The sequence below is a fragment of the Leptodactylus fuscus genome, chromosome 1 (genome assembly GCF_031893055.1).
Source record: "Leptodactylus fuscus isolate aLepFus1 chromosome 1, aLepFus1.hap2, whole genome shotgun sequence".
NCBI classification, from domain to species: Eukaryota; Metazoa; Chordata; class Amphibia; order Anura; family Leptodactylidae; genus Leptodactylus; species Leptodactylus fuscus.
Window position 1 is genome coordinate 50377581 of NC_134265.1, and position 25581 is coordinate 50403161.

Genomic DNA, 25581 nt, shown 5'->3' on the forward strand with positions numbered 1-25581 from the left:
TCAGCACTGCTAAGTCTCTGCATTCGCATAGGAATGCATTGGCCAGCCTTCGGCCAATCAGCGCTGGCTCTGCCGGAGGAGGCGGAGTCTAAGGTCGGACCTGAATGGAGACTGGTGTGGAGCGATCTTAGACTCCGCCTCCTCCAGCAGAGCCAGCGCTGATTGGTCGAGTTCCGTACTCTGGCCAATCAGCACTGGCCAATGCATTTCTATGGGGAAAAGTTAGCTTGCGAAAATCGCAAACTGACAGGGATTTCCATGAAATAAAGTGACTTTTATGCCCCCAGACATGCTTCCCCTGCTGTCCCAGTGTCATTCCAGGGTGTTGGTATCATTTCCTGGGGTGTCATAGTGGACTTGGTGACCCTCCAGACACGAATTTGGGTTTCCCCCTTAACGAGTTTATGTTCCCCATAGACTATAATGGGGTTCGAAACCCATTCGAACACTCGAACAGTGAGCGGCTGTTCGAATCGAATTTCGAACCTCGAACATTTTAGTGTTCGCTCATCTCTAGATTCTATCATTAAAATCACATTTTTTTGTCGATCACACATAGGAATAGCCTTAAGAAAGGCTATTTTTCTCCTACCTTTAGATGTCTTCTCCGTGCTGCTGTTGGGTAGAAATCCCGGTTCTCGTCTGTTCTCTCACAGCACTGGGGGCGTCCCCAATGCTGCAAGAAAAATTTCCAGCGCTGCCTCCATATTCTTCAGGAACGGCCTCTCTGCGTGTCTTCTTCTGGAGCTGGGTTCAAACTTCTAGGCCTCGGGCAGAGCCGACTGCGCATGCCCACCGGCCACAAGAAAATGGCCACTTACACAGCTGTGTAAGCAGCCATTTTCTTGTGGCCTGTGGGCATGCTCAGTCGGCTTACACAGCTGTGTAAGCGGCCATTTTCTTGTTTGAACCCAGCTTCGGAAGAAGACACGCAGAGAGGCCGTTCCTGAAGAAGATGGGGTCGGCACTGGGGATTTCTCTCACAGCATTGGGGATGCCCCCAGTGCTGCGAGAGAACTCATTTGCATACAGACGAAAACCGGGATTTCTACCATATGGCGGCGCAGAGGAGACATCTAAAGGTGTGATCGACAAAAAATTTGATTTTAATGATAGCAATGGGACCTGCTTTAAATGCTGCTGATTCGGAACGTCTACACGTTCAAAATCAGACAGCGTATCCTCCGTCTGAAGGGGCCCTAACACTATCTGTTGGCCCATGATAGATTTAGGAACTGAAGCCATGTGGGCTGAGGCCCTTCGAGCTGGTCGGTCACCCCTTCCCTTTTACTCCCCCCCCCCCCCCCTTTTCTCCCACATCCCTTGTTTTAGCTGCTTTCCCCCTCTCTACCTTTCCTTCCTATTTTATTCTGTATTTATAAGTACACTCTTTATTACTAATATTGAGATAAACCCATGCACTCGGTTGGTGGTTTCATACCTTTACTTCTTTTTTCACTTCTCTATATAGTTTGGGCACAAAGCTCTAGAATTGATAAAAATATTGAATAAAATATATTGAACTAAAAAAAAAGCCTGTAAAACTTCTACATTTTTGTTGCAAATTTGCAGAAATTGTGGAAAATCCTCAACTAGAATGGGTGCAGGGCCTTTTGTTGAATAATGGTCAGATAACTATGGTTCTATACCAGGTCCACAGAGAAAGAGGACGAGAGAAATACGTGTTATTTATTATTTTTTTTTACTTGGAGGGTCTGACATGAGGTCTGAATTTATTTTGGTGTCTGGAATCGGCTCTAAGGTCTGTTAGTGTTGGGTTTGGGGTTTATAAGAGGAACCACTGGGCAGATGTAAACGGTGCCTATCATGCTTTTAGGATAGTCTAACATGTCTCCCCACTAAGGTTTAAAGATGCGCTCCAGTAAAAAAAAGTTCCTTCTTTTTGAAAATCAGCCTCTGTAGCATTATTATATGACATACTGACAGCTTTATTGTGAACTTATGTGCTCCCCTCTGGAGCACCTCTTGTCTGCTCTTTCCAGTACTTCTTATATGCACAGGAGGACAGGAGGTAACACTCACAATACAAGTCTATTAGAGCCTTGATGTGTCTCTCATAGACTTGCATTGATAATTTCACCTTTTGTTCATACAGGAAACACCAGATTTATAAATAGTTAGACAGTGTAAAAACTTACACAATCAATCTGAACATTCACCAGATTTATCACAGTGGTTGATTTTTGATGATAAATCTGGTGTATCTAAGTTTATACCTCCTTTTAGTTGACTTACTTTGAACCAGAATTTTACAATACAATCTTGGCACATGGTGGCATCTAAGCTATGCGCCATTTTTCTAAGAACCCACACCCACATGTCTAGCAGGTCGAAACATTTTAGCCCAAATGTACCAGATGCACTACATTTATGCCAGTATCTAGTTGTAACCACAATAGCAAATCTGGGTTACTGTGTGCATCAGATGGACAAAGATGAGGTCAGCGCTCCAGAGGAGAGCACATAATTTCGTAATAAAGCTCTCAGTAAGTTATTCAATAACATTACACTACACATAGGCTCATTTTCAAACAGGGCAGACAAAAAATCGTTTACTGGGTTACTTTTTCTATGCATATTCATCTCATAAACTGCTATAGTGTATTTTATGAGGTTCTTTGCTGTTCTAACTATTGGTTATCCTTTATATTTTCTTATCACCTACACTCAGATACAATTCCTGTTATTGTATTATCATTTTTGTCAACAACTCTTAAATATTCATAATGTCTCTTCTATCCCCAAAATTTCCAATATCGAGCTCAAAAACATAAATACTGCATAAACTTTTTTTTTACCTTTGGGGACTGGATTAAAGAAAAACATTACCGTGAAATGAAATTTTATTTTAGCCTATTTTTTTTTAAAAAAGCGCTACTTACCACCCATCCCATTGCCCAAACTGCAGATGGGTATTAGGATGGACTGTACATATATCAGAAACGCTGCCCCCTGACAAGCAATGACACACACATGCTGCATACGGTAGGTGGTGCACTCTTGGTTATAAAGTATAGAGAGATGGCAGAAGATTTTCAGTTCTCCTGTATTTCTATTACCTTTAGGTTTTAGAGTTACTGATCCCTGAAGTCTATGCTGAGGATATTTGGTGTTTGGTGAGGAGCATTGCTGAGTTCATGTCCAGTTATTTCAATGGGTTAGAAAGAGATTTGACATAATCCATAAAAAGCAAGGAGAGACATGGAAAGTTTCAGACTGGGAATGTGGGTGATAAGCCGATACAGTTCTTAACATAGACGTGTGATTCGTAAAGTTACTTTAAAGCATCCTGATAACATGTCCCAGTACGGATAAGGAATGCTATGTTAGTTATGGAATTTTAGTGTCATTAGATAAGTTTATCTTGTAGCATTGTGATTTTCTACCGGCAGATACTAACATACCCATCTGCCTTATGACCATGTAACCATAATTATCTATCCTATATAATTCTAACTCTAAGGCCAAGTTCACACAGGGCAATCCGGGGCAATTTTTAATGTCAAGAAATGCTCATGATGTTTACACTTAAAGTGGTAACAAACTTCTGTTGGCAAGAAGTCTGGAAACGAATCCTTTTGGCTATTGACTTAATTTTCCAGTGATACTTTGTCAGTGGGCACTATGGGGCCAATATATTAAGACTGGCGAGTAATCTGCGGTAGTATGTAGTGTCGGTTGTGCTGGGTTATCCGGAAATCTATCTAGCCTTCTCCGGACAGAAATGACTCATTTAATGCTGTAGACAGCCTCATATCTTTGTCTCACTCCTCTCCATAGACAAGATTGTACACTAACACTACTTGTGTATGGAGTATGGACTGAAACCACTCACGTAAGAAGTAAAGACAGGAGTAATAGTTAAAGACTCAGTATATTACAAAGTTTGTTCCCGTCACCTGCACTACTGAATTCTGAACATCTAAATAAATGTTTACTTGTGATTTAGGCTAAGGCACCATGAGGTTTCCTCTGCGGACTTTCTGCTTCAATTACAGCTGTAGGGAAACCGCCGACATTTCCTTATGTATAATTGACATGCTGCGATTTCCAGAAATGGAAGTTTTTGAAATCGCAGAATTTCCGCTGCATGTATTTTTCTGCAATATTTGGTTGGGGTTCCCTAAAATCCTATCCACTTTGTAGTGACTGTAAAACGTTGTGGTTTTTGCTATGGAGTTTCCACCGCAGTCGAACTGTCTGTGGGAACATTTTCGAGCATCTTGGGATGTTGATGTTGCAGAAACTATACAAGTCTATACAAATTACAATTGTTTCTTGAGAATTTTTCATTGTGCTATTCCTCCTAAAAATCAAGTCAATCCTTATAGAAGCAAAGTTGACCTAGACAATTTGACATTGTCCAGTCACTGCTTGCAGAATAAGGACAGGCTCTATTGACCAGATGTCAGTTTATTCACACATTTCCAGAAAAAATATAAAAAATAAAGCCATGATGGGGAGCGCTAAATTTTATTTATTTTTTTTACGTTGAAGTCAGTCGGAGCTGGGTACAAATGATATCCTTTTGCATCCATATATCCTTTTGTTTTTTACAGTATCATTTTTTTTACACTTTTTTTTACACACTGCAAGTGTGAACTTAGCCTTATAAAATTTATTGTACATTACCTTACACTTTTTATATCTTGTTAAGGTTAAGAATCAATCATAAAATGACTTATTGTATAACCGATATGATTCATGAGAATCCAGGCATATTAAAGCAAAAACCTATTGTATTTTAGTACTGGAATATATTAAGATATCTGGGTGTGGGAAAAAAACAAAAAATCATCATGTCTCCATAGAAACGTTAAATAGTGCTGTGCTCCAGTGTTCACATCTAATTTGTGGACTATCATTATTGTACACCAAAATTATTCTATTCATATGAGCGACAATCCGCAAATTATCTAAATATGAGGAATCTTCTTAATCCTATCCTATATAATAAGTTTATGCATCTGGTTATTGTTGAGCCACAAGTCCAGCAAACCCTTCAGATATTTAGTAGCCACAATATTCATAGGCATTGTAAATACAATGCCATGGATGTGACTGTCATAATAAGCATTATGGTGGTCCTCTGATTTGCAATAGCATCGGGTGGTGTCCCCTGCTTCATCTGCCCCATGTTTGGCTCACTGGGATGGTACCAGCTATTGGTGCAGGCAGGAGTGAAGCTGCTTTACCCTGCACTCACAGAGGAACTCCGAGTGCCATGGATATGGTGTGCGGAAGGACAGCAAAATTGGCACCTCAAGCAAAAAATTCCTAATCTTCCCCTTCAGGAGAGTTGTTAGAAAAGGGGGGCAATATTGTCCTGGAAGGCACATTTACCCACAAGGTAACTAAAGATTCATGGCCCCCATTGCTAAGGTTCAGCTTGGGTCCCCTATAAAGTAGTGAAAGGGTTAACCACCTTAGACCATAACCAAATATCCCAACTTTCAGATCACGTTAAAAGGAACACATTTACATATGATAAACCATAATCTAACCCCACCCATGCCCCTTTGACCTTACCCAATCCCACCCAATCCTTGGTGCTTTCACAGTGTATAATTATTGAATATCACATATCGGTTGTGATTTTGGGGGCTATGAAAACAACCACCATATTTCAACATACAATATATTCAACTTACAATGGTCTCCCTGGAAAAAATTAATAATGTATGCTAAGGGACCAATGTACGGGTAACAGATCCCCAACGTAATAAAGCTACAGACACAACGTTCTGACCAACATATGTTTCGGCCCTCAGCCATCATGTGTTCCAGATAAGAGAGCACCAATGCAGTACACCCTGTTATTAGTTTATTCTTGGGAGATCCTTCTAATAAAATACCTGTCCAAACCCAACTCTTGTAAGATACAAGTTCTGTGCAGTACAAAACAGTCACATTGCAGTATCTGGCCAGGCAGCAATGTTTTATCTAAGCTACATACTATAATTCTGGCACGATGCGGCCATTGGGTGACTCCCATTCCCTGCCACACTCCCCTGCATCTTCACCATGACTGCACATATATTGCTCCTGCTTCTCTAGGAGTGACCATTTCTTAAAGGGCATGTCATACTCTGACTAATCTGTACAATTCCCTGTGTTTCCAGGCTATACAGATGATCTTCTCCTACAGGAAGGTGTCTGAGCAATTTAGGTTCCTAGCCTAGTCTGGGTCCTGTGAAGGTGTTCTTGTCCTTGTCCCTGAGTTTGACCTTTGACCTGTTTTCTATGCTGCCTTTATCAAATAAATATGTTCTAAAGTCACAGGGGTGTAGCCATAGGGGGTGCTTAGGTAGCAGTCGCATCTGAGCCCTGGTTCCTGAGGGTTTTCCAAATACCCTTGCAACAAAATAAGACACCAACTTTATAAATGATAGGTGGCAATAACCTGGTGCAGAATTTGCAATGGGTCCCAGAAGCTTCAAGTTGTATATTTGTTAACAGATATCACGATGTATATGTGTAGTTCAGAAGATGTGGAAATAAAACGATTTGCCTACTCCCGGTCTACTCCCAATGTTGTGTCCTGGTCTTCAGTCCTGACCTTGGCCTGTTCCTGGTGGAGTTCATGCATCATTGATAGACCAGACTGTTGTAAATTCTTTACCAGATTCTCCCCACCAACCATGTATAAAATTGGTGTCTTATTATATAATAAGGGCCTTTGGAACGCCCTCAGGAACCATGACCCAGATGCGACTGCTACCTAAGCACCCTCTATAACTGCACCCCTGTATCTTAGTGACTAGAACTAACTGCAACATGTTAATTTGCATCTTCTTCTCATCAGTCCCAATCTCAGATCTCTTTAAGAGCCTACTCCTTAGATCTTAGGAGAATGTTTGCTTCTCCTGCCTGCAATAATACCTTATATAGAAAGCTATGTCCCTAATAATCTCTTGCTCTGCATTTTTTTTGGTGAGCTTAAATAATTGTATGCTTATCTTCTACGCCAAATAATACTCCATATGGTGAAACTAATGGGATTTATTTTTCATAACTGACCTACTTTGCAGAAAATAAAACTGCTTTCATAGCCTTTGGCAGTGAATTCTGATCCGACGCACAGATAGAGAAGGTACTTCTTTAATGACTCACATTAATTCTAATGATAATTTCCAACATGGAGAGCAGCTCGTTCAGCTGGGTTTATGGTCTAACAGCGTGAAATAGCATTGATGTACGCCATTAAATTAATCAGGAGAGCTGCGACTATGTGAAATAGGACTGACTGCGATGCTTATGTGCTTTATTTTAAGAGAACCCTAATTCCATTCAGTGGTTTTGTTTTCATTGGTGTTTTAATTACTTCATATACCGGGACGATATGTTATGGCGTACGTTACCTGGAATTAGCATTCCTTTTAATGGTTTACATAGGTAATACAGCATTCATGTCTCGCTTATGTTCAATGGTTCAAATAAGGCGTCCACAGTGATATACCCAGAGGACATGGTGATTATCACCGGTAATGTCCATTGGGGCGGTTGTAGCCGTTCAGGATAATGCAGTGTTTTAGGTCAAAAGACGTCTTGGCCTATAATAGATCACAGCAGAGGTTATATGGCACCCATAACCTGTTATGTCTCTGTACTATACATCTGTGTCCAAGAAGAAGACAAAGCTTTTGTCTCATGAATTTTATATGTCCCGGCCATATTCTACAGGTATACTCATCTAGAGGCCTAAGTTTTCGATAAGACAACAATCACTCATTGAGGTATTTTATAGTATAGTTGCTGGGTCCCAAGGGAACTTTGAGTACCACTTCATATCTATGTTCAGGGACTACCGAATGCATTGACAAGTGGTGAGCTTATGAGAGCATACAGACCCCATAGACTATAATGCAAGTGTCTGCACGGAACATGTGGACAGAAAAGTACTTCATGATCTACTTTTCTGTCCACATGACTGCTGTGGAGACCGTGTGGAAAGCACATGGACCCCATTATAGTCTATGGGGTCCGTGTGCTTTAACTGCTCTCCGCTTGTCAATGCGTTAGGTAGTCTGTTTGGGGGGTCTCCCAATGCAGATGTGAACCGGGCCTTACAGAATCTATGAACCCAGTTTTAACCCTTACATGCATCATACGAATACTATCATGTAAGATTCAGCAACATATTGGTTAAACCAGGGGTCCTCAAACTTTTTAAACAGTGGGCCGGAGGCAGAGCAGGTCGCACAGACATCGGGAGAGGTGCCCTCCAATAGGTAAAGTGAAGTGCGCTCCATGGCCTGGCCCGAGCTCCCCAGGAGCTTCATTATAAATGCACGCCTGCCGGCATTGTCGGCGGGGCCAGACAGAAGTGCTTGGCGGGCCGCATGTGGCCCACGGGCCGCAGTTTGAGGACCCCTGGGTTAAACAGTATGCTCACAAATGTGATAAGGGTTTATCCCATGTACATATTGGGAAAACATCCACATTCGGATGTATGAGAAACACTTCTCCCAGGGGAGGTAATATATGTTGAAGAAAAAAGTGCTGAATAGTGCGTAGTACTTTCTATAGTTTGGGAAATAGACCCAAAGGTCCTTATGGACTGAAATAACATCCTAGGACACGTGTTAGATGCGCTAAGGTCATCAAACAATATGCACATTTGATAAATTTGCTGTAAATTACTCCAAAGCTGGCTCCAGACGTTCCCCTCTTTGTATCTTCCTACGTTCCGTTACTGTAAGATCTGCACAGATAACATGAAGGAGTTCTCCAATTTACGTTTTTGTCTACTGTATTGATAGATGGCATCTAATGAAGCAATTTTTCGGCATCTGTATACATTTGATGGCTGCTCTCGCCTTAGTTAAATAAACTTGTCCCCATCGCTCGGTGTGATATGGCTGATCTGCTTTGAACTGTTTGCAGATTTATGAATGATTAAGGCTGAACACTAACTGCGGAGATCAAAAGTAATTTATAGAAGTGATGGCAAAACCTCTCCGGAGGGATCTGAAGCAGCTGATGTTTCCTACTAAGCTGAACGGTAATTCTTAAAGAGGCCCCATGTAACAATCACACATATGGATGTGTTCTGTTACTATAAAGGATGCGAGAACATACAAACAGAAATACAACATCGATCCATCCATTCAGTTAAGATTCATTCCCTGCAGTGTTGATCCAGAAGAAGACAAAAAACTTCTGGAAGGAAAAAAATACTTTCCTAATTTCAGGGGAATAAAATTCCTCAAATCTTCAACTACAAAAATCTGAATAAATACCTGGAACGATGACCCGTATCTGAATACCTAGCAACTATAACCTGTAATTTTAGGGCATTGGGACATTTTACTGATAATAATTATACTGAAAAGAAAAAGAGTCTATCAAAGCAAAATGGTTACTGTGTGGCCCCGGGTCATGTGTTTCAGTCCGACCGAAGAGAATGGAGCAGATTTATGAAGCCTTGTATTATTAATGCCAATCTTCTTAACTTCTGAGTCGTGGGATGGACTCACCCTCTTTCAGCAGCACAGAAATTAAAAAGTTGCATTTTATTTTGCACAAAAACCCCAACTTGTGCAAAAAAATTGCTATGGCTTGTGGCATACGAGGTATAAGTAATATACCACCAATATACATTCATGTTCACAGTGGGGTTGTGTGGGTTTCCTCCAACACCAGTCCAAAAATAACCAACTAGAGAACACGGATTGTGAACACCATCGGGGACAGTGAGTGATGACAACATCAGTACAGCGCTGTGAAATATGATGATGCTATAGTAATGTCAGACATAAATAGGTGCGGGATATCTTGACAACTTGTACTTTGGCTATAATATGCTCTTCCTGCAATTCATATCAGATTTCCTCATAAATCAATAAATGTACTCTTTAAGGGATCCTATCATTCAAACGCAATTTTTACTCCCTAACACGTCGGAATAGCCTTAAGAAAGGCTATTCTTCTCCTACCTTTAGTTGTCTTCCCTGCGCCATTGTATGGTATAGAATCTGTTTTTTGTTGGTATGCAAATGAGTTCTCTTGCAGCACTGGAGGCGGTCCCCAACACTCAAACAGCACTGGGGGCGTCCCCAATACTGTGAGAGAACTCTCTCCAGCGCCGCCTCCATCTTCGTCAGCAACGGCCTCTTCATCCTCTTCTTCCGGCACGTGGTGGGTCAAAATTCAACACATGCGCAAGTCGGCTCTGCCAACGGGCCTCGGGCAGAGCTGACCTCACGTGCGGGCGGCCATTTTTTTGTGGCCGCTTACACGAGCATGCACAGTACGCTCCTGTAGTTCTATGGAGTACAGAGAGTACTTCACCTAAAGGGAGATCCAGCTGGTGTAGTCGGAGGTATAAGTTGAATCTCCTTAACCCCTGTGAAAAGTCTTTGAAAGATGTTTTTTTACAATGACTTTCCATTCTTTTTCCTTGTCTTCTGTGATATCACACTGCAGCAGTTTAACCAAGTGCAGAAGTTCAGTTTAACTCTGCGACATCTGTACACGTGTTTATCGGAACAATCCATACATCCATAGATCTAAGTTTACTTTGTAGTATTTAACTAGTATATAGTATTCTCTGATGCTTACTCCCATATTATACTGACTTTACATTATATGACTTTTTAACCGGTGTTTATGGCCTTGTCGATACATTTGCAGCCTCTTTGGAGCTCTTGGCATAAATCCATTACGTTCCGTTGGTTATGTTGTACTATATATGTATATTGACTATCTGAGTGAGCTACATCTGGTTGAAACAGTGGACGGTTTTATTTCTTATGTTTAAGCTATAAACAGTATTGAATTGCCAGATGGTTATTGATATCTAATACATTGCTTTTGGTCTAGTATAGTTTGTACTGATTGAGGGGTTGACAATATACCACAGGAATAGGGAACGTACGGCTCTCCAGCTGTTGCAAAACTACAACTCCCAGCATGCATACTTGCTCTGATGTTCTTGGAACTCCCATGGAAGTGAATGGAGCATGCTGGGAGTTGTAGTTTCACAGCAGCTGGAGAGCCGAAGGTTCCTTACCCCTGATATACCAGTTTCTTGACTGGGTGTACATTGATGTTATTGTCATTTTATTTTATTTTTTTATATTGATGGAATTGTCAAGCAATCTATTTATGGAATTATAGGATACATTGTATTCTTCTATATCTAGAGACACAGCTTCATTCACTTTGGTTCGCTGTAGAGTTGTTCGAGACCCATGTGCTCAATGGGGGGAATTTATTAACCCCTCCACAACAGTTCTTTGGCACAAATGAATGTAAATGTGGCGCATCTTCGGTGCACAGCCCTTTCTTGCACCACAGACGCGCCACACTGACCCTGATTTTCTTTGGAAACGTCTGGACACTGGTATTAACATGGCACGTCTATGGTGTAACGGTATGGTATGGCCGTCCTTTTGCACCTGTTCTTTGCATCCATTAAGTGAATGTAAGTAACATGATCTGAATAGTGCCTAAATCCCCCCATTAAGTGAATAGAATTTGCAGGTTGTAGCTTTGTACTAATAGATTAGAATTGTAATAATTACCAATGAACTTCACAGACTTTATTCCTTAGGACGATGTTTTCGTTGTGTTGTACTGTTGCACTTCTGTTATGTAATGGTTGCATGTTGGACGGTTGTCCGCCAGGGCTATACATGGCCGCTATTGTAACTCATTGCTTTTATTTTCTGTTTTTATAGCAGTTCTGCAATTAACAAGCACTGGGAAGCAGAACTGGCCACACTCAAAGGAAACAATGCCAAGCTCACAGCAGCCTTGCTGGAGTCTACTGCCAATGTCAAACAATGGAAACAACAGCTTGCTGCGTATCAGGAAGAAGCAGAGCGTCTCCACAAACGGGTGGGTATTGACATGTTGTACCAGTGCGGGGTCACAATGTGGAACTGGACCAGATAGTATTTTATGTGTTACCTCTTGGTCATATCTGTGTTGGTACCCCCCCCCCCCCCCCCCGAAAGGAATACCAAATGCATTTGCAAGTACTGTGCAGTGAAAGCACATGGACCCCATAGACTATAATGGGGTCCGTGTGCTTGCTGCAAGATCTCCACGAGGAACATGCGGAGAGGAAAGTACTTCACAATCTACTGTCCGCATGATTCGTGCGGAGAGCTCGCGACAAGCACACGGGCCCCATTATAGTCTATGGGGATCTATGTGCTTTCACTGCACAGTACTTGCAAATGCGTTCGGTAGTCCATTCGGGGTGTCCCCATGCAGACTACCCGAATGGATTACCAAATGCAGATGTGAACGAGGGGTCATACTCACAGGAAGTGGCATGTCATATAGATTGTTAATTTCCTGTAAGAAACACTTTATGCACTATATAATTGTCTTAGTCTTCTTGTAGCTTTATTAGACATTTGGCCTCATATTGTTTCACAGAGTATTCTTGTACCACAGACATATAAGGGCAACGGCTGTAAAGCTGGCCATACACTCAGCCAACATCTTGACCATTGCATGCACATGCACACTTGGCTAAGTATAGATGCACTTTCAACAGAGAGGGGAGAAAGCCATTGCTAGAGACATCGCAAGTATAATGATTGGGCATGTTGATATTCATTATGTCCTGTCCTCCTTTACTCATGATGTCAGGGAAGAGTGGGACATCTCCCTACCCTCTAGATGGATATTTTTCCAAAACCTAAAGTTTTTCCCAACACATCTGTGCATCTGTGGAGAATTACCATGAGCGTGACTAGAGATGAGCGAACACTGTTCGGATCAGCCGTTCCGAACAGCACGCTCCCATAGAAATGAATGGTGCTTCCATTCATTTCTATGGGAGCGTGCTGTTCGGAACGACTGATCCGAACAGTGTTCGCTCATCTCTAAGCGTGACGTCTACATTTAGTAGCGCAAATTGTACTGATAGGTTATTTGACTTTTTATGATGTGAAAGTAATTTTCCCGGAACTAAAATATTGACCTATCCTTAGGACCAGTTGTTCAGTATAGCAGCAGTGTTTCAGTCTGTCATGTTCATTCATCACATGTTTTGCAACTCAGTCCCATGCAAGTCAATGGAGCTGAGCTGCAATACCGAGCACAGCCATTATACAGTTTATAGCGCTGTGCTTTGTAATTAGTGAAGGTGCCACCATGCTTTTCTGAACAGCTGTTGGGTGTGAATATATTTTGATATGAATAAAATATAAGAATGAAGGGGCTGATTTATAGAGACTGGCATTTTCCAAGCCTGTCTTCATAATCCCTGCTCTGCTGGAGTTTGCCCTTAATTCATGTTGAAGCTCATGCTTCACCTTAAATTGAAGATCAGCGCAGATCCCCGGACCCTGCCGATCAGCTGTTTGAAGAAATCACAGCATTCAGGTAAGTGCTGTGGCCTTTATTCAGGAGACCAAGCACAATGCCATATATTTGTATAGTGGCTGTGCTTGGTATTGCAGCTCAGCCCATTCTCTTGAATGGTCCTGAACTGCGAACAGGTCATATGACCGATGATTTGATATCACATGGCCTGTGAAGTGGTGTTCAGGGAGCTGATCCATGGGGTTCCTGGGTATGAGACCCTTTCCCATTTTCAGTGGCCTAACCAAAGCCTAGAAACTCCTTTAAACCTGTCTACAATTTACAAATTCTAGGGCAGCATGGTCAATAACTTCCAATACGATTCAGACAGTAAAATAAAGAATTGCAGTTCCTTTATCCTTAAGCAGCAACTTTGTGTTTTCTGTTGGGTCTGCAAAAGGAATAATTTATTGCCTTGGTTTTCATAGGAGTTATTTACATATTTATTAAAATATTCCATATCCAGTTTCGAGATTTTTCCTAGAATTGTACGTTGATAAATCGTTCGCTGTCATCCGCTCTTTCCACAGGTGAGTGAGTTAGAATGTCTCAGCAGTCAAGCAAATGCAGTGCAAACGCACAAAACGGAACTGAACCAGACAATACAAGAATTGGAATCCACACTGAAGAAGAAAGAAGAGGTACAGTATATTTCTATAATATCCCCCTGGATGGGCCATAATGGCCTAAGATGGGAATAACCCATAATATCTTGCAATTCTATGTCAGTGTTGTATTACAGTTTTTGTAGCCCGGAGCTGAAATCACAATTCTGCAAGCTTAAGAGACGTAACTTATGCAGGGTTGAGCTGATCTTGAGATTTCAAGATTGCTTTTAAAATCCGATTTTTGACCATTTTCCAGCCGATCGCGATCGTGAAATTTGCTCAATAGCCGATTGGGATCCGATCTTTCCCAATCCCGATCGCTCAACCCTAGTTACATTCTGAGAAGTGTAACCTTTAGGTCTTATTCACACTTTGACACTTTCATGTAGATTTTGAATACATTTCGTATAGTCCAAACAGGACTATAAAAAATTAAAAGAATAATACATATTTGATATGTACTTTTGATACCATATGGATTTGGTTACGTAAATATAAAAAAGTAAATAAAATTGCACAGTGTGAATAATGTTTAAGCACTGTACATTTACTTGTTGTAGGAACCAAAGGTGGCCATACACAAGAGATGTTGGATGGCCAATGTTGTTTGCTCGTTACCAACCATCAATGTCTTTTGTGACAAGACTGAGTATAATCTGCCTTATTGGAATTGCTTGGTGTAGTCGGGTGTAGTACGGTATTTGACAACGCAGTCATGCAGGATGACAGATCTGTATCACATTAATGAACACTAGGCCATAGATCATGGCAGAGATCGATCAATGATTTGTTGTTTTAACTTGGACAAGAGGACAACCTTCACAGACCAACCATAAATTACAAATTGTTTCAAAAACAGCCATCTGTATGGCAAGCTTTAAGAGGTTGTCTGACCCCAGGTGTACTGTAACACCCCGGTATCATTGCTATATAGTGGATGGAGTTCCTTTTACATGACTACGAGCAGACTCCTTCTTCTCTCCATCCACTGCTATACTGTATTGGCAAATCTCTGTGGGGTCCGCTTGTCAGAACCCCACTGATCACATACTGATGATTAGAGATGAGCGAACACTGTTCGGATCAGCCGTTCCGAACAACACGCTCCCATAGAAATGAATGGAAGCACCTGGCACGGCAACTGGCCGCCGGCAAAGTGTACGTGCTAGGTGCTTCCATTCATTTCTTTGGGAGCGTGCTGTTTGGAACGGCTGATCCGAACAGTGTTCGCTCATCTCTACTGATGATCTATCCTGTGGATAGGTTATCAATGCAAAAAAAAAAGCATTTGTGGCCAGAAAACCTCTTTATGTCTTCCACTGCATTATAAAAGCTCATCTGAATTGCCATAGGTGTATCTGTCAACAAGCTTGCTGACTGTTCCCAATAACAACCAGCAGAACTCTGAGTTCAGCTCTGGATAGGCTATAACACAGCTTATTGTAGATCTGAGGTCATCCAAGGTTAATGAAAGTCAGGTCAACGTGATGCATTTAGGCTAAGGCTCTACGCAGCAAAAACCCTGCGGAAAAGAATTGGTGGCGGAAACGCGTTGCAGTGTTTTTCACAGAAAGTCCACAGAGTTTTCCATTCTGCCCCTATTATACCTATACAGAATACATCAGTGTTTCCATAGGTATAATGGACAGCAATCCCATTGTGGATTTTTATCTGCAATGTGTGGATGGGATTAGCCAGACTCCCATGCAATTTGCAGGTAATGTTTTTGCAACATAGGGTCCCGGCCTCATACGTTCTGAACATACCACCGTACATTTTGTTCTTAGTACTTACTTATCAACATTTTCTGTTTTAGGAAATCGAGAGATTGAAGGAAGAAGTAGAACATGCTAAGGAACTACAAGACCAGAGGGATTCTTTGAGCCAAAAATTACAGGTATTGTTCCACATCATTACCCCAAATGTCTAGGACTTATATTAACCTGGCAGGACTTTACTGGGACAAAAATAAAAAGAGAACAAGTGTGAAATATTTCCTCGCATTCGTGTAGCATCTTTGAAAATGCTTAGCTCGGCGTGAAACGTAAAATTTGCTTAAATATTCAGATTCTTTGTATCATTAAAGGAATATTAATAGAGACTGATAAGATTCTAATTGCATGGTTCATCCAGAAGCCAATATATGGACACAGCAATCTTGGTTAAATGAATATGAAAGAACGTTTGATAAGCCTTAAATAATTAATATAAAATAAAGCTCAGGGATAACATAGAGAGCAATGGAAGAGACAGACACTTAATTGCAATAATAAAATGTAAAATATTTCCAAGTCACAGCAGTCAATGTGGAGCTTTGTAGTTGAGGGTAGACAGAGATTAATTACACTTCGCCTTCTCCAGCTCAGGAATGTTTCCTAAGTGGGTACAGCAGAAGGCTGGTAAGGGCGTCTGACTAATTGTCCTAATAGACGTCCGCACTTACAACAAAAGGGACAATAAAAAGACTCGAAAATTTACTTTTAGCTGCGACATGAAAAGCTTGCGAGATGGCGGAATGATCCAACCGTAAATGACTCATTTGTGCAACGCAGCTGACTCTGAGATTAACTAATGTCTTCATGATTGATTTCTGACAACCTTACTGACCAACTATATCAGTGGCCGGATGTTGTGGGGGAATATATGGAAATGTATGACGTCCAATAATAGGTGGCAAGGCCATAGCAAAAAATAGTCTTTGATGAATCTTTAAAGAGGACCTTTCACCGATTGGGGCATAGGCAGTTCTATATACTGCTGGAAAGCTGGCAGTGCGCTGAATTCAGCGCACTGTCGGCTTTCCCGATCTGTGCCCCGGGTAAAGTGCTATCAGTCCCGGTACCGTAGCGCTTTACAGTCAGAAGGGCGTTTCTGACACTTAGCCAGGGACGCCCTTCTGCCCAGCAGCGCCTATCGCGCTGTACAGTGTGAGCGGGGAGGAATGCCCCCTCCCTCTCCTGATAATACTCGTCTATGGACGAGCACTGTGACTACAGGGAGGGTGGAGTTACTCCCCGCTCACACTGTACAGCGCGATAGGCGCCGCGGGGCAGAAGGGCGTCCCTGGCTAAGTGTCAGAAACGCCCTTATAACTGTAAAGCGATACGGTACCGGGACTAATAGCGCTTTACCCGGGGCACAGATTGGGAAAGCCGACAGTGCGCTGAATTGAGCGCACTGTCAGCTTTCCAGCAGTATATAGAACTGCCTGTGCCCAATCTGATGAAAGGTCCTCTTTAAAAGAGTTATCCAGCCCCTTCTATCACCACCAAAAGCTTATAACAAAGTAATATTCACGCTTTTGATCCATGCCACTCCCAAGCCACCACTTTCCAAGTCACTTACCCATTCCGGCCTCCAGTGCTGATGTAACATGTACATGTGACCTCAGAGTTGTGGACTGAAGTGGTCATATGTTCATATCGAAACGTCAGTGGATGCTAGAATACAGCTACCGATGGGAGACGTGGGATCATCGGCACAGGAGATCAGTAAGATATTATTTAATTTGCAATTTTACACCATTTTGAGCTTATGGAATCCATTGTAAGGCAATGGGCAACTCTTTTATAGTACTAAATACAGATATGTAGGGACTTCATGTTCCGCTGTATAGGGTCCATGCAGTGGGCTTATCCATAAGCCTGAGTCTAAGGCCTGGTACAATTAAAGGGTCAAGATGAGTATCAGACAGGACATGACTTGGGGATGAGGCTATAGTCCCCTCCTAATTCAGTTGCCTGACCCTTACACTGATAACACCACCATCCCCCTCTTGACTCCCAATAACGACTATGACACCTGCATTGGATTCAAATTTGGCGTGTAGAGGCCAATTTATTAACACAATAACGAGAATAAGAAACATATTAACATACACGTAAACGGGCGGCAGATATAAATACACACACTTTATTATCTTAAAACATTGTATTACTATATCAGATTACACAACCTTAAAGTGCAAACAACAAAGCAATCAACAGAATGGCGAGAGGCACCGCCTCATCTACCCAGGCGTGGAAACCCACCTCGGGTAGCTTTCATTACTTTAAACACGTGAAGCCTGACCCCTGAGGGGCCTTAGCCCAACTAGAGGACAACCCCAGGCTTCCACACTCAACCCCAGGATCCCCATACTGCTGATGAGGTCCTACCACTGACCGCTAGGCCTCTCACCCCCCACTAACCCCCGCAAAAACCACCAACTTACCCTAAAAATTACCGGGCGAGTGGATGGGCCATTCACTGTGTGCATTCTGGATAGACTGAACTAACCCTCACCCATGCCCCCACTATAATACCTCTGACCCCTCCTCTTATTTTCCCGCTTCAAAACAAACCTTTCCCTGACCCTTTCGGCTCCTGAACCCTCCCCCCAGTCATGTGGACCCAATCCTCTAGTGTCTCGGGCCTTTCTGGAACATCAGAAGGCCAGGAACAAGCCAATGGTCAAACACTAGTTAGGACAGAACAGACTAAGGTCAGTTTGGGATCAATATTGGATCTTGGCAATGACAGGTAAAAGATAAGATGGTTAGCTGATACAGTTAACCTGCTCACTGTCATATTATCAAACCCCAAGTTTTTATCTTTTTCTGATTTTTATAGTTTAAGCTAGATTCACATCTGTGCTGGTCTCTTCGTCATTCTGGTTTGCCGGACAATGGAGATCCTGGTCACCAAAACAGCAGTTGCTCGCGGACATCGGCAGACCCCATAGTCTATAGGATGTCTGTTGGGTGCCCATCGTTTTTATACTGAAACTGGTAGAGAGAAGTCTTCAGTACAAGACTTTTCTGAAGGTTTCTGTGGCAGAATCTCCAAGCAGATGTGAACTTAGCCTAAGTCATACAATATACAAGTTTATATGCCATTATGCTATACATTACAGATTCAGCTTTCTTTTTTTTCATAATACATGTTTATTACAGATGAGTGAACAGTAAAATGTTCGGGGTTCGATATTCGTTTCAAGTAACCCCTCAATATTCGACTACTCGAATTGAATATCGAACCCTATTATAGTCTATGGGGGGAAAATGCTCGTTTCAGGGGTAGGCAACGTTCGATCAAATTATACTTACCAAGTCCACGAGTGAGGGTCGGGCTGGATCCTCCGAGCAGTCTTCTCCTTGCAGCGTCCCCGCGGCGTCTACCATCTCTTCATTCACTCTGCCAGGCATCGGGCCTGGGCAGAGCCGACTGCGCATGCCCACACTACAAGCGGACATGCGCAGTCGGCTCTGCCCAGGCCCGATGCCTGGCAGAGTGAATTCAGAGCCGGAAGACGCTGCGGGGAAGCTGCATGGAGAAGACTTCTAAAGGTAAGAGAAGAACCAGCGTTGATTGGCCGACTGTATAGCATTCGGCCAATCAATGCTAGTTCTGCATTGAACTTTTCCATTGGAACAGCGAGTGGTACTCGATCGAGTACGAGTATTTCGAATACCGTAGTATTCGATCGAATATCTACTCGATCGAGTACTACTCGCTCATCTCTAATGTTTATATGTTTTTTTTAAGTTAAGATTGTAGTCAGAAATTAACATTTTATGGAGATCATAAATACTTTGACTCTGATATCTGAGTAACTTGGTGAAAGTAAAAGTTAAAGAACATTAGTTGGTCAGACACAACAAGATTCCCTGTTTTTACCTGCTGACAAAGGGCAACCTACACAGCAGGTCCAAGAGATAGACATCAATTGGACTGTCAGCCGGAGTGAGTGTACGCTACTCATGTTTCCACTATGACAGCTTCTGCAAGACGTAATAAGGAAGAGGAGTCTTTCATTGATCTTAGCAGCAGCCTTCCCTGATAAGGTAGAATTTCGTTGACTAGGAGATCTTTGCAAACTTATCCCAAAGCTCTCAACATCTTTATTGGTTTTAAGACCTTCAGAACAACTTCATCATCTTACCATGTTACCATGTCTCCATGGCACGTAAGTCAATCCACTCGGGAAATGTTAACCTTACCATTCTCACTTTTCAACCACAGGAAGTGGAGACGCATAACAAAGAACTGGAAGGACAACTGAGCGACTTAGAACAGCGGCTGGAGAAAAGTCAGGGCGAGCAGGAAGCATTTCGCAATAACTTGAAGACTCTTTTAGAAATCCTGGACGGCAAAATCTTTGAACTCACTGAATTGAGAGACAACCTGGCCAAGTTGATAGAGTGCAGTTAAAAAGGCAAAAAGGGCTGCCACCACCAACCTTCTTAAAGACGCACCGTCTCTCTTCACAGCACGGTGGTGGGCTCTGTATCAGAGTTGCACAAAATCTGAATGGGAAAACTCCTTTCCGAGAGTTTAATTGCAAATTTCGTAGTTGGCTGAAGTGTGAAATTGAGACTTGCTTTATTAGCTAACAGAGAGGAAATTAAAAATAAAACTTGAATTACAAATTACCTCCTTATTCCCTTATTGGCCATAACGAACTTTAACACATTCAGTGCCAGGTAGTCCTACGCTCTAGCCCTGAATGTACAAGATTCTTTCCAGTAGTTTTTTTTTTCGTTTTTTTTTTTTTCTTTTGAGCAATCCATCTCCGGTTTGCTGACAGATGGATATTTAAAAAAAAATAAAAAATTAGTTGCCAGATTTTTTTTCCTTTTTTTTTCAGACATACTATACAGAATATTGCTTTATTTTCTAGGTTCCTATTTTGTTCTTTTCTATGAAATACCTGCTTGCAGTGTTTTGTGCAAAAAACAAAAAACTAAAAAAAAAAAAAAAAAAGTGACGGGAGAAGCCCTTTGTATTTTTGTTGAAATCTGAACATTTTCTCAGGATATTTTTGCACTGTCGAAAAAAAGTGCATTACTAATTCACCTAGCCAGGAGTGAGAGAGACTTCGCTTTAACTAGACACTAGTTAGAGGACCCTCCAACCCGTTGTATAATGTTCTTTCTTTTTATACTGGAAGATGTCTCTTTACAAAAACTTCACTCTGGTCTTTATTTCTTTACTAGAACGTCTTGGTGTAATTTTTTTTTTTTTTTTTTTTTTTTAATTCATTTTAGGCAGTTTTATTTCCGAAAAAAAAAATAATTTAAAAAAAATCGGTCTCATTTTCTTATACACTGTAAAGCCAACTCCAAAGGCAGCTGAACATTCTGGAGATTAAAGTTGTTACATTAGTATATATTTGAAGAGTATTACTAAGAATATTTAACAAGAGTTTAATATATGGACTTTTAACTGCATATGAGTATGTTTTGAAATGAATGCAAAATGTTTACTTATGTATTTTGGAAGACATCATTTCTGAACGTCCGATGCATCTCAATGTACGTAGTAAGTGATAATAGGAAATCCTGTTTGTTCTTAATTATATTTAAGGATGTACCTCTATCGGGAAGCTGTTCATTTTAATTGATCAAACTGTGAACTCAATTTCTTGAAGATGTAATGATCCCGGTTTAGCCCCTTCATCCATGAAGACCATTTCTGCAAAGTTTCCCTGGAATACGGTCATTATCATTAGAAAGATCTCCCTCTGGGAATGAAACTCTACCAACATGTCAATGGCTTTTCCCCGCTTGGTGACATTTTTCTTGTACCAAGTGCCAGTAATGATGTAAATCAGATCAGGAGACGTTCACAGTGTGTTTCTGGTGCTGCATTTCTAAGCATATACTTAGGCACTTGCTGGGTGTTAATACCTCAAAATACAGATTTATTAGGTATAAGCTCTTGTTTGTGTCTTAATGCAAAAATATGCTTCGTTCAATGTACATTTTCTTATAAAATATATGGTTACTAAGACTGGGTATATATTTGGTTATCCGATAGTCGTCCCAACATTACTATTTTTAGGTATCTGATCACGTAGTTAATCCACTGGAATGATACTTTGATATCTACTATGGACACGTAAAGCTTGTCAGGCTAAGGTCCCACATAGCAAAACGCAGCTAAGGAGGTACGTGTCCGCCCGCTGGGTCTCTGTCCTGTTCCCCAGAGAAACTAGATAGGGGATGGCTTCCCAGCGGTCAGTCTTAAAACCCATTCATTTAAAGCAAACCACCATATGCAGCCTCTCCGTGGGGAAACCGTTTTTTTTTTTGGCCAGACCCAAAGTCGGGCATGCAGGACTTTGTGTCCAGCCCCCTTCCCCAAAAAAACGGGTTTCACACAGAGAGGCTGCAAACAAACACTAGCGGTTGCCTTAAAGGGTAACTATCATTATAATGCAATTTTTTGTGACTAACACATATGAATAGCCTTAAGAAGGGCAATTCTTTTCCTACCTTTAGATGTCTTCCTTGCGCCGCCGTTCGGTAGAAATACCAGTTTTCTTCGTTATGCAAATTAGTTTTGTCGCAGCACTGGGGGCGTCCCCAATGCTGCGAGAGAACTCTCTAGTGATGCCTCCATCTTCTTCTGGAACAACCTCTTCACGCGTCTTCTCCCGGCCTTGGCCTTGCTGACTTGGGCATGTGTAGAAGTTTCAAGCCAAGGCCAGAAAAAGACGCGTAAAGAGGCCATTCCAGAAGAAGATGAATGCATCGCTGGAGAGTTCTCTCGCAGCATTGGGGACAGCCCCAGTGCTATTTAAGCGCTGCGGCCCGCCCCCAGTGCTGCGAGAAAACTCATTAGCATACCGAAGAAAACCGGGATTTCTGCCAAATTGTGGCACAGAGAAGACATCTAAATGTAGGAGAATAATAGCCTTTCTTAAGGCTATTCCTATGTGTTAGTCACAAAAAATTGCATTTTAATGATAGAATCCCTTTAAATGAATGGGTTTTAAAACCGACTGCCGGAAAGCCATCCCTATCTAGTTTCTCTGGGAAACAGGACGGAGATCCAGCAGGCAGAAACAAGTGCTAATCTGAACGCCCTCTCAACAACACTGCAGAAAAAAATGTGTTGTTTTTTTTAGCAGTGTTTTTCTCAGCAATCATTCTTCCCTTATTAAATATGTCGGGAAAACATTTGCATTTCTGCGGCTAAGATGCGGTTTTCGAGAACGCATGCATTTTTGGAAACGCAGATTTTCCCACAGCTTTTTTTTTCTGCGGTGTGTGGATGAGATTGATTCTGTTACTGTATTTTTCCTGCTGCATATCTGCAACTTGGGGCCTTAGCCTTATAATGGATATACTTTTATATTTTAGTCTGCATTTGATGTCATGCTAAGGTCATACATACATCATGCTGACTGATTTGAGAAAGTTTGGACCATACCTCTTCATAAAAAGAAAATATAAAGTTCCACCCATTCCAGGGTGTGAAAAGTGAGAGAGAGAGTGCTGTCGAATTTGCCTGCGACCAAAATTCAGGTTGAAATACACTATATCTTAGGGACCTGTAGAGAAGGCATTGCAGCATTAGCACAGGTTGGCCCAATATTCCAAGTGTAAGATCTCAATCAGATGTAGGTATTGTACCCGTGTTTGTCAGATGACTAGCAGCACCTCACATCCCTGTTGTGCTGTTATAAACTTGGTTCACTGGCATAGTAGGGTTCGGAGCATTAGTCTGAGATACAAACTGGCCATATACTTTGAATAGATGGCGGTCCCATACACCCTCTTTCACTATACACATGCATTGCTGTTGGCTTGGCATATACATGTGTTCTGAATAGGGATAAGGGAGTGACCCTTGGCAGATGTTTATCTGAATGAAAACAAAAGCAAATCCAACAGCCTGATACTTCTTTTACCGAGCGAAAGTAAGGACACTCCCATAACACGTTAGATGGATAGTCAGTCCCATCAAAATTGGTGGGTTCGATTACCATTAAAGAGGTTTCTAGGCCAAACATATTGATGACAAATTCTTAAGATAGGTCACGAATATCAGAATAGTGTGTATCTGACACCTGGCACCCCCATTGATTGAGTTATTTTCTGCAGCTGAGGCACAGAGAATGGAGCAGGAAGCAGACAGCACTGTTCTCTGTGTAGTGGTAGAAATGAGTCACTGCAGATTAGGTCCCATTCAAATGACTGAGACCTGATTTACAGTAACTTGGTTTGGTCACTACACAGAAAACAGAGCTATCTGCTTCCTGCTCTATTCTCTGTGCCACTTCTGATGAATTGCTGATGGGGGTGGCATGATGACTATTCTGATATTTTATCCTTTAATCTAATATGTGTGACCAACTTTAGACATATGAACAATACTGAATTAACCCTAGGTCTGGAAGGCGTTCCCCCTCTTTGTAGGCAACACAACATTTGCAAACTAAAGAGTTGGCCTTATCTTCCCTTTATATGATAATGCATTTCCTTCCCTTTTACAACTATCTATCGAAATATAATCCTATACCTGATACCAAAACTGAATTAGGCTCTGTTCATATTGCATTAGGAGCCTCTGTAGGGGGCTCAGTTTGATGGCAACCTCTACAGAAGCCATATCTGCCAAATTATAAAGACCACGGGTCGGTCACTGGTTATTTCGTCATATTAAAAATAGAAGTGTGAACAGAGCCTTAAACCAGTTAAGTAATTTTCCAAATTTAAAAAAGACGTCCTTGAGGAAGAAGTTGCATTGAGTCTCACGGATGTTCCCTTTTAAGTGTCAAAGGTCCCCAAAAGGCAGATTGTGTCCCTGGCAGTCCGCTGTACAGTAACATGTATTTGAAAGCAATAATACCCATTTAGTCTCCTATGGGATATGGATATTTACTGAGCGTTCTGAATGACTGTGTACGGGTGACTTATACACTCAGCTCATCCCTTGTATTTCCACCATCAGTTTATAGATCCTTTCTTTTTTTATTATGGGAGTAATGAAGACACACATTGCTGATATCTAGATACAATACTGGTGCAATCTCTGCCTTAACCACTACACTGTAATATACAGAAATTGCCTCTTACAATCATTGTGGCATTAACGCAACGTAAATTCTTTTTTTACAGTGAAAAAGATTGATACTTCAAATAAAGAAACTCTTCTTCATTTTATGTCTTTAGTTGGCTCCAAAATGCAGCGTAAAAAAAACACCATGGAAATGACAAAATGTATTACAATTAAATTATGTTAAAAACCTCATCTGTTCCGTTCATTCCGAGACTATGTCGGGGGAGTCCGCCTCGTGCTGAGATATACAGTCTGTAAAGAGAGGTGCATAAGGATGAAGGGGCTAAATATACGTTGCTCAGTGGTCATCAAAGAGCATTGCCATCTAAGATAAGGAGAATAAATACATGTCCTTGAGATGTCCTGATTTTTGGGTTGGTAAAATTCAGCATTTCCATATGGCTTGATGACAACCAATGCACAGTTGTACAATGAAACCTCTCTGGAAAGCCACCTCTTTGGGAAGACCACCCATTACCCAGACCAGATTTCTTGGGATCACTATCAACCTACATTATATAACCCACAGAAGTCCGTGTTTCAATGCAATTTTGGGTAAGGGTCTACAAAGAGGTTTCATTGTATATTTAGTTTTACTTGAGATTGCCAACTAGGGTTCTATGAAACCTCTCCAGCAGAACCATCGATTTTAAGACTTCACCTCTGATTCCTCTCCAATTTCCGGCCCTGTGGAATCTGCCACAGGTTTGCTTGCTATATATTCTCAGGTACAAGGGTGAGCTTTGAGCCTTGTGTACTGCAGCTGAATCAGCTGTGGAATCCATGGCAAAGCTGA

General features: G+C 41.6%; 1 protein-coding gene across 7 annotated transcripts in view; it reads left to right on the forward strand.

Moving 5' to 3' along the window:
- HOMER1 (homer scaffold protein 1) overlaps positions 1–20479 on the forward strand; it is an 82657-nt gene extending 62178 nt beyond the window's left edge. For 6 of the 7 annotated variants that reach the window (XM_075270203.1, XM_075270233.1, XM_075270224.1 and 3 more), the window contains 4 exons: positions 11706–11865; positions 13878–13988; positions 15772–15852; positions 19959–20479. In XM_075270203.1, the coding sequence (XP_075126304.1) occupies positions 11706–11865; positions 13878–13988; positions 15772–15852; positions 19959–20147 (541 nt within the window). In that variant the 3' untranslated portion in view covers positions 20148–20479. The remainder of the gene's footprint in view (positions 1–11705; positions 11866–13877; positions 13989–15771; positions 15853–19958) is intronic. The other variant, XM_075270262.1, reaches the window with a different exon arrangement.
- Positions 20480–25581: the final 5102 nt, after the last annotated feature.